At 48.8% G+C, this 10,326-nt stretch overlaps 1 protein-coding gene across 2 annotated transcripts; it reads left to right on the forward strand.

Moving 5' to 3' along the window:
* Positions 1–88: 88 nt before the first annotated feature.
* On the forward strand, positions 89–7,440 carry prdm2a (PR domain containing 2, with ZNF domain a). 2 transcript variants are annotated; one of them, XM_030355313.1, is made up of 4 exons: positions 89–194; positions 1,232–1,273; positions 1,548–5,796; positions 5,940–7,440. In XM_030355313.1, the coding sequence occupies exons 3-4, from the start codon at positions 1,594–1,596 to the stop codon at positions 5,952–5,954; spliced, it is 4,218 nt and encodes a 1,405-aa protein (XP_030211173.1). In that variant the 5' UTR covers positions 89–194; positions 1,232–1,273; positions 1,548–1,593; the 3' UTR covers positions 5,955–7,440. The 2 variants fall into 2 exon arrangements, with proteins under 2 accessions (XP_030211173.1, XP_030211182.1); XM_030355322.1 differs by lacking the exon at positions 89–194 and adding an exon at positions 201–559.
* The last annotated feature ends 2,886 nt before the right edge of the window (positions 7,441–10,326 follow it).

The raw sequence follows: 10,326 nt of genomic DNA on the forward strand, positions 1-10,326 counted from the left end.
GTGTTATCTTTTTATTTTCTTCCTTTCCCTTTCCTCAACAAGCTTGTTTCTGATTGGTCAGAATCTTTCATCAACAAATTCTAACCAATCAGAGCGCTTTATGAACTAGCCCCGTTGTAAATTAAGGGAAGAGGATACTGCTGCTATCTGCACGATCCATACCATCTGAACGACAGTTCTCCCTTCGAATTAAAGTATGTAGATAGAAAATTACATTTGATTTCGTTTTAGAAACGATAGCGCTTTAACGACAGACCCTCGTTCACCATTGTCAACCACGCTAACGCTAACTGCTGACCACCGAGAGCTATCAGTCTAATACTCCTAATGCAAAAGTGTAGATAGCAGCTGATATCCTTTATGCTACGAGTGACACTTATCTACGATACGTGCCTGGTATGACATTACCGCCGCGTTAATGGCTTTAATTGGCACTGCTTGCTTAGAACACAACGTAGTGTGTTTCTCTGTGAAGGATCCAGTTGAAGTGTGTTATTAAAGTGGCGACGTGTGGGGAGAGTGTTTAGCAATGGTGCAGGACGAGGGCGCGTCATCACAGGTGAAGCAGTGGGCAGATCATTCTTCCAAGGCATATATTATCAATATATATACATCTAATGACAATGCATGAATGACATTGCAGTGATTGAACGTTGTCTGTGGTGCAGCCTAATGTTTTGTAGCCAGATAAAAAGCTTAATCTCTTAATGTGTTAAAACGGATAAAGTTACTTGGTGCGTAAATAGGGCCTCTGAATAGTTGAGGCTTTGTCATTTGAATCATTTTGACGCATTGGTAAAGGTTACTGATATAATCGGATTGATTAGATGTTGATTTTGTTCTTCGTCCGATCTACAAGCTCGAAAACCTATTGTCTACATTCCTTTTAATATCTTCAGTCGTTTATAAATTGCGCAAACAATCGACTATAAATGCGGGCCTTCGTTCACATATCTTCATTTTTGAATAACGAGCTATCAATATTGTAATATTATATTAATGTTGGCACAGTTAAATGTCATGTGTTGTGAACATTCATGGTAAATAAGAGACTGGACGTTAGGCAGTTATACAAAGAGCTATAACAACCTTTTAACCTTGTAATGGAACGTCTAATCCCGTAAAGAAGCATTGATATCCAACAATTGCAACCATAAATATATATTCCTTATGCATAATTTAACGATACTTTTGAGATACTTCAAAATATGATACTCTTTTTATTTTTCAGAATATAAACATGCAGGTCCATACAGCGTTGACTTTTAAAATGGTAAGTGATTACAATCATGATGTGCATAAACATACATTATTGCTTCTTTTTTTTTAGGAAAATGTTGCATGAAATATGTGTTAGCTTTAGGTCATCCATAAGGTTAGTTGTGGCATAATGCTATTTAGACTGCTGATAAAATCAAATAAAATGTTAATAAACATGCTAACTTCTTGCAAATCCTCTTATCTATTTACATTACTAAAAGCTACTTGTGACACCTGTGTTTGCTTGGTTTGGCTTCTGACAGTGTTTCTCTTCTTTAATTCTTGAGGTCTGAAAAGTCTCGGTCACCTGTTGGTGTGTCCCAGCCTCCAGAGATGATGGAGGATTCTCCCTGCTTATACATCTCGGTGTATGAAGATGATGTAGAATATGCAGAGGAGGAGGAGGAAGAGGAAGGAGAGGGTTTCATGGAAGGCAGTGATCAAGAAGAAGTTACCGTGGAGACGGACATAAGGCAGCCATCCTCCCCTGAACTCTGTGAGAATCAGGATTCTAACTCTGACTGGGATTTGTTTCCCTGTCCGCATTGTGAGAGCTGTTTCAACAGCCAACAGGGCCTGGAGTGCCACAGCCGGAACCACACCCTGCCATGTCATGACCCAGACACAGACGAATACGCTAACAGCAACAGCCCAGTGGCTACAGACATACATCCCCAGGAACCAGACACTCATCTGTCGGGGGTGGAATCGCTCCCAAGTTTGTCCAAACAAAACAATGGCAGGCATGAGCCTCCGACGTGGCGAGGGGAGGATCAGGAATCTGAAGGGGCTCATGGGTGCGACCATTGCGAGAAGGTCTTCAACACTCGCATCAACAAGCGGAGGCACGAGCAACGGTTTCACAGACGGCGACCGCCGGTCGAGCAGGCTGACCAGACTCCTCTACTCCAGCAAGAAGCTCCGGACGGCGGTGCCGCCCCCGTTGACGGGCCGGAACCCGCCCAACATCACGTGCTGGACATCTCCGGCGACGTCTCTGAGAACCTCAGCCTGTACGGCGACGGAAAGGTTGCGTCGACGAGCGCGATGAGCGATGGCGGGGGGGTCGAGGCGGCCGCCATCTCGTCTGCGGTAGGCGGCACGGGGTCCCTTCTGCTGGACCCGGCGCAGACCAATCAGGCGCTGAGTTCGGAGGTCGCGACGGGCCAAGACACGGCGGGTCCTTCGCTGGCGAAGAGGAGAACCGCGACGCCGCCTCTTCTACCTCAAATCAAAACTGAGCTGGGGTCGGAGGTCGTCGGGACCTCGTCCTCGTCGTCGCTCGTCTCCTCTTTGATAGAGAACCTCCTGCCTCAGAGGTTGCCCTCGTCGGCGGCCCACCGAGAGAGAACCATATTCCTGTCGCCCAAGTTGAAACGGCTCCTCGACGAGCAGGACGGCCTCAAGCCCACCCTCGCCCTCATCACGGACGGCCAGAAGTTCAGCGCGCCCCTCTCGGTGTCCGTCGTCCCCGCGGGGAGCATGAGGTACAGAAGAAGGACTGTTTCACCGGCCAAGCCGCCAGAGCCCAGAGCATCATCATCCAAAGTGGAAGAGAAGGTTCCTGAGGCAGGAGATGACGTCTCGACGGACACCGCCCCTACAGAGGTCTCTGCGACACACGCGCTCGAAGGGAAGGACGACGCAACGGCTCCGGCCGTGGAGGAGATGGAAGCGAGCTGTGTGGCCGAAGAGCGCTGGCCCCCACGAAGTGGTGGTAATCCCTGTAATCAACTGCCACTGGATCTCTCGAACGCGGTTAAAAGAGCAGAGGAGGAGGCTCTTGCGGAGGCTGCGCTGGACTTGAGCTTCCAAAAACAAAGCCCAGACGCCCTGCACCCTGTGTCCATTTCCGTACCGCCTTTGAAGAAAAAGAAGCCAAACTCTAGCCTGTTAGAGCAGGCCATGTTGAATCAGTATGCAAAAGCCGCCGACCCGGGAGAACAAAACATAACTCTAGGGAACCCAGAGGCACCTTTAGTCACGAACTTTACCATAGTTACAGGGTCAAGACCCGGTGAGCCTTCATCAGAAAGCCTTGTGTATGGCCTCACCTTGCCCCCTGTATCACTTGACCCATCACACACCTCTCTGCTTCCTGTGGCCTTGCAGCAGCCCTCCGCCTGCACCATAGCGCTCTCTTCGTCAGCAGTTCACACTATGTTACCGACCGCTCCCAACCTAATCACAGTGTTGGCGTCCATCGCTAATCCCTCGAACCAAGCACTCCAGGTTGTGGCGCCAAACATGGCCTCTGAACCGTTGGTAATCTGCAGGGAGGATTCATTGAATCTGCCCGGCTGTGATTTCAACTCTGCGTTTGCCAATGCGGCAGGTCTCCTTACTCTTACCCAGCCCTTTGATCCGGCTCTGAATATGCCCGCACATTTGTTTCTCACCGATCCGATCGCTCTCAACGCGCCTGTGGTCGATTCGGTTGGCGGGTCGGGGGTGGCGTTCTCCCCCGCTGTCACCTTAACGGATTCCCTGCTTAGCTCTTACAACATCCCCAGCAACACCGTGCTGATAGAATGCACTATAGCCCTCCAGTCCTCAGGGAATATGGTCCCGGCCGCAATGAATCTGCAGGAAACTATGGCGGAGGCTCCAGCTGCCCCTCAGATGATTACAAATCAGATGATGGAGCAGCAGCAGCAACAGCAGGTTGTGTCCCTCCCTAGCCCCCAAACTGTCGACCTGGCTACTGTAGCACCGCCCTTAACGGAGTCCGTCACAGTGTCTGAGACCTCCCCGGTGGCACCTGTTAGTCCCACGTTAGGTGGTTCGTATCCCGAGCCCGGGCCAGCTCCATCGGAGGACGAGGAACGAGACCTGAAAGAGGGGACATACGTCGAGCAAGCCGCACTCACCGTTGAAACTCCACACGCCAAGACCCCGCCTCCCCCGGTCGAGGATGAAGAGCCCTCAGACGACCCGCCCAGCGGAACGCCGCCGCCGCCGCAGACCTTCACCAAGAACTTTGTGTGCAACGTCTGCGATAAGCTCTTCCATTCGATGAAGGAGCTGGGCCACCATGTGGGCGACCACGCCGAAGAGTGGCCTTACAAATGTGAGTTCTGCGTGCTGCTCTTCGACAAGCCCTCGGCCCTGCTGGAGCACCGGCTGGCTCTCCACGGCGTGGGCACCACGTACGTCTGCAGCGTCTGCTCCAAGGAGTTTGTGTACCTGAGCAACCTGAAGCACCACCAGGAGGAGTTGCACCCGGGTCGGCAGTGCTCCCACACCCAGGAGGAGAAGGGCAAGCTGAGGCCGCAGAACCGCAACTGCTCGACGAAGGTCGACGCCGTCACGTCGCCGGCCGCCACCGCAGAAGAGTCGAAGAAATCGGTGAAGAGAGAAGAGGGTGAAGCCGGCGCTGTGGGACCGCCGGTTCAGATCACCGCCTCTGACGACGGAGACGACAACGACAGCGAAGTCAAAGGGCCAGACGTGCGTCTCGGCATCAACCAGCACTACCCCAGCTTCAAGCCCCCACCCTTCCCTTACCATAACCGATCGCCGGCCGGATCCATGGCCTCCGCCACCAACTTCACCACCCACAACATCCCGCAGTCGTTCAGCACCGCCATCCGCTGCACCAAGTGCGGCAAGAGCTTCGACAACCTGCCCGAGCTGCACAAGCACATCCTGGCCTGCGCCAACGCCAGCGACAAGAAGCGCTACACGCCGAAAAAGAACCCCATCCCCCTTCGGCACTTTGCCAAGGCCCAAAGCGGAGTGCTGTCCACCACCAACGCCACCAACGGGCTCAACGCGAGCCACAGGCCCAACCACCGCTCGAGGCAGAGCCAAGACCTTCCGGTGAAAATGAAGCTGACGGCGCTCGACAAAAGGAAGAAGAGGTCGGCGCACAGGGCCGTCTCGCAGAGGAACAAACCCCCCCCCGCCTCGGACAAGGCCCTGCCAGCGCCGCTGGCGCCGGCGGGCGCGGACGACGCGGAGAAGGATGTCTTCGTCTGCCCGCACTGCAGCAGGGAGTTCACCATGAGGCGCAGCAGGACCAAGCACATGGCCGTCTGCCCCAAGAAACCCAAGGAGGTGAAGAAGCGCAAGGACGCAGCGGTGTCGCTCACCAAGGAGAACAACGGCCAGCTGCTCAGAGGAGGAGGCGCCGCCGACCCCCTGGAGGAGAGGCGCCAGCCTCCGCCCGCCGCCCAGAAGGTCCCGGGGGGGCGGGTCTACGTCTCGACCCCCGCCGCCAAGAGGCCGGCCATCCTGCCGGTGCAGGCGGTGCTGTCCCACAAGCGGAGCAAGATCATCATCAAGGAGAGCGTCCAGCATCAGAAACAGGACGAGTCGGCGCTGAGCGACCTCCCAGTCGTACGCACCTTCAACCCCGCCATGAGGCAGTACGGCAGGGCGCAGCCGGGGGCCAAGGACGGCGTCAAGACCCCCCTCAAGATCACTCTGGTGAGGCCGCAGGGGGAGCCAGAGGAGCCCTCGGCCGTCCCCGGCCAAGGAGGAGCACAGACTGCTGCTGCTTCTTCAAACCATGAATTGGGGACTGACGAGCAGGTATGATGTGTGTAAGAGAGATGTTTTGGAAGAGATGTGCGGTCGGGGGCGGTGCGAGAGACAATATGGGGCGTCCCGAAGATGCATGTGTTCATGAAGAGGCAGATGGATTTATTTACTGCTTTTGTATTTTTCTCATCCAGAGCCCCGCTGTGTGAACCCCTCCCATTCATCTTCTCTGTCGGAAAGGCAGGGAGTACCGCCGAGAGAGCAGATGTGGCCTGTGGAGCAACAGAACACGTCCTACTGTACAGTAATGTTCTTGAGACTGTCCCCACTGGAATGGGTGGCTGCAGGAGCCAGTGGAACCGAACAATGGAGATGAACGAGCCCTTTGCATTGGTCTGTTTTGGTTCTGGATTTCTTTCGTCGTCTACCGGTTTGTAGACGATCAAATCATTTCATTGACTCTTTGCCCCCCGCTTATGTTCTGATGTGCACTTTGAGACATGGATCAGTGACTGCAATGCGGAGTGTAAAAAAGCTAGGAGAGCAGACCTCACCTTAACATTTTACCAGTGGATATGGAATAGATTATATTGAACATACTACTGGAATCATATGTATTAATGTGAGACAGTTGCACCTTCATTTCTTTAAATGTGGCCTTCTCTTTAGGTTTTCAATGCCCGCTGCATGCCGCAAGGTCACTGAACAGATTTTAGTGATGTTATGGTGGTTTCTATGAATGCCATCAGACTCAAAAGGATAATGAAGAGAAATTCAGGGCAATTTGACCTGCAAGCACGTGTAAAATATATACTTGCTGTCCCATTAATTTATGTTTTTATTTTATTGTTTTCATCATTGTACAATCAAGGTTACTTTGATTTGCTTGTGTGTGTGGGTGAGTGTGCAGCAATATGATCTGTAAGAAATCATGTTTTTCTTATGGGAGATATTTCGATCGAGTGCAATGCTCCTGAGTTACCATCATCAATGTTTGTCAATATACAGAGTTGTCTGGAATAAGATGAAGTCTATATTTGCTTTGCAGTTGTGAGCTTATTACTGAAGGTTTTAATACTGTGCTTAACTGCGAGAGCCTGAACTCGGAGCTGTGGCTGGGTTGGTCTGCTTGTGAATGCCGCGAGTCAGCTGGTGAGAACATACTGCTGTATACGAACAGCAGCCTAATTTGAAGTCTTACTTTTGCACATTTGAAACGGATTGGAATGAAAATGGGTATTTCAATGGTCTGTTTCTTGGGCGAGGGTGTTTGTTTTCTCTGTAAAATTCATTGTGGCTTTCATAGTCTGTAAAAAGTGAGATTTTTTTTGTTTGTCAGGGTGCATATGATGCTTTGACGTTGAGTTGCAGTGTATGTGTCGTATGTGATCCACACGTAACTGGCTGGAATGGTCACTATACAGGGTAGACTTAATTTGGTTCATTAATTTATAAGTGCTCTGTATTTAATTGATATTTTCAGATATTGCTGGTAATAAGTTCAGAAAAATGTTCCTCTATGATGCACAGGCTGGATTAGAATGTTATTTTACTGTGAAAAGTGCTTTTATCATTTAAATGTGTACAATTAATTATGCATATATTTATTAATTATTTAAATTTACGTTGGCCTGATTCCTCTATGATTTGCACTAATGTTTCCATAAGTGTTCAAAATTAAAAGGAGAATGTTTACGTTGTTATCCATTTTTTTTCTACAGAAATGGACGGCATATTATCAGTTAAATAAAACTAGCAATAATATTGAACTATTTGACTAACTATTTGATTCAGACTAAATGTATATGAAAAAGGAGAAAACCTTTCTAGCTCCTCTTCGTCCAATACTTTCAGGGTGCAGGGTGAAACCTTTTCCAGTTGGCGGCGCACTTTTCCAACTCCTACATATATGCCTGCGATCCAACGAGGCGGCACGGCACCACGCAAGACACAGGTAAATACCGACAATTAAGTTGCTTTATTCATCAAAATAAAGCGTCTAGGAATCGTGCAAAACAGCATTAATGAATAAGCAATGCTATGCTAACTAATGCTGTTGGCCTCTTCGCTGTAAGATCAACAACAAACCGTGTCACAGAACCAGACTCGACCCGAACTACAATCCAACAATGAGCCAATGCACTAAATCTATACGGTTCCTAATTAATATTGCGAGGCATTACTTTGAGATTTAACATCAAATGGCGATTGACTGTAGGACTACTAATAACAGAACTTTGAGGCAATTACTATTATGATGAAAAAGCTACTGGTATTCAAGGTAGGTATGTCTAATACAAACAATATTTAAATGTTCGGATAAAAGCAACTGTAGGGCAGATGGCTGATTTAAGACAAGGGTTACAGAAACACATCCCAAGGCTAAGGATGTAATGAGTTTCATTTTGTCAATTAATCTGCCATAGACACAGGACACTATTCATGGTCTCTCTAAAGGTAATTCATCGGTGAGGCAAATTAGTTGGTAGTAATTCAATAAGCTAGGCTACTATTGAAATGAATTGTGGCATTGAACTGTCTATCACTATGAATGGCCTCTTTAATTCAGAGGCCTGGCCCCAGGAAGGATTCAAAAGTAGACTATCCAGTTTCCTTATAAAGTATAGCCAGCTCTATTATTAAAATATATATCCCGTTCTGTCCAGGCACAATACCGGCAGGCACAATCAGTGGTCTAACATGCATATGTGGAGGGATTGGTTCTGAAGGAAAAGCTACTTTTCCTTGAGGATACAATAATGCAAGATATCCTATTGTATCACGGACATCAATCAAATCAAATCAAATCAAATCACTGTCTGAAACCAGAACGGCCCTGTCTCTCAGTCTTTACGGCTGGAGGAAAAGACTGAGAGACACACGACTTCAGCCTTCAAGTTCTCCAGGATGATGCGATGCAGGATGTTTTAATCTGGTTTAGACTCAGGCTCAGTAGAGTTTAACATTCAAGGCCTGATCCAACACTGTTGTATAAAACGACACAGTGTACCCCCAATCACTTTCTCTACAAAACCTATTTTCGGTCATTTTCCTCACCTCACTTCTTTGGTCGTAATCAAATTAGTCTAATTCCCCTGCAAGAGCACCATGGGTTTTGGGGAAACACCAGGAAGAGAGCCTCTGATGCCCTTTTCTCCAGTTAATTTGTGATTCTAATTATAATTACAGAGTTGATAAGGGTTAAGAACCCTGCTCAAGGATTCACTGATCCCGATTGCTGACATTGGGATCAAACCCAGAACCCTTTGCCTGGGACTCAAACGCCCAAACCCCCTAGCCTAGACAATCCCGCCTAATCTCCATGTGCACGGATCCAATTGAAATACATCCGAGGGGGAGGATAAATTCAAAGCTCCGGCTCTGCAGTATGGAACATCCCCTTGGGGAGGTTTGGAGGGAAGAGCAGGGTGTTTACGGTCCTTTATACAATTATGGGATGTGCTTTTGAAATTCGCGAGCGGTGCCATTCAACACCCTGTCGTGGTAGCACACGAGTGTGATGTTCCTTTCATTTGCCCCTGTCACGGCTTAAGGCTATGTTGTGGTGGTAAAATGCAAACGTACCCAGCAGCACCCGAGGGAGCAGGTAGAGGGTGTGGTGAGTAGGAGTTGGGATGGTACTTTCCCCCGTATCGGCTTAGCCATATGTTCTTATGTAACGGGGTTTGCTGCTGCTTCCGCTGCTGCTGCTGTGTTTCTCTGCCTCTCAGGTAATGGATCAGCTTTCATTCCTGAGTTCTGAGTCCCGCTGTGAGGCAGCGGCTTAACGCGGGAGGGGGAAGAACTTCTCCGGCTCCCGTGAAGTCAAACAGCAAAATTAAGATAGTGTCTCCTCTCCGGTAAAAATCACATTCACCAGTGAGAAAGAAATCTGACCAGTTAATTGTAATGATGCAGTAGTTTATTATTATTATTATTATTAGCTTATTTGTCAGGGACAATGAGCCTACCAAAAAAAGCCATTGTCTCAAAGAGAGGAGATGCATCGTACTGGATTATAGCCACCCTGGAGGAATGCTAAGACATGCTGAACTGACTGCCGTACATTTGATTCAAACCGTTGGCTTTAAAGACAAGGGGTCGAATTTAATGCAACGTGGCCAGTGATTGAGCCCTAATGTTTCACAAAACAAACCAAAGCCAGGGAGCATCTCTCTCTCTCTCTCTCTCTCTCTCTCTCTCTCTCTCTCTCTCTCTCTCTCTCTCTCTCTCTCTCTCTCTCTCTCTCTTCTCTCTCTCACTGGATGTTGCTTTGGTTTCTTGAGTCCCAAGGTGCGCTTAATCCTCACAGGAAGTGACATGGAGAAGTATATATTTAGTATGGTATGTAGATATGGTTGCAGATATAGTGATGGACCTTTATTTAACCGGAGCCGCCACGCTGAACATGGGATGGCTTTATTTCCAGGGGCCCCCTGCTTGGTATGCTTATGCTAATATAGTGCCTACTTGGTAAATCCTGGAGTACATGCTGGGTAACCTAACATGTGATGTTCCCTAACGGGCTAAGATGTACACTTAGATGCAAACAAAATTTACAATGAGAAAATATGGAAACAT

The sequence above is a fragment of the Gadus morhua genome, chromosome 1 (genome assembly GCF_902167405.1).
Source record: "Gadus morhua chromosome 1, gadMor3.0, whole genome shotgun sequence".
Classification (NCBI taxonomy): domain Eukaryota; kingdom Metazoa; phylum Chordata; class Actinopteri; order Gadiformes; family Gadidae; genus Gadus; species Gadus morhua.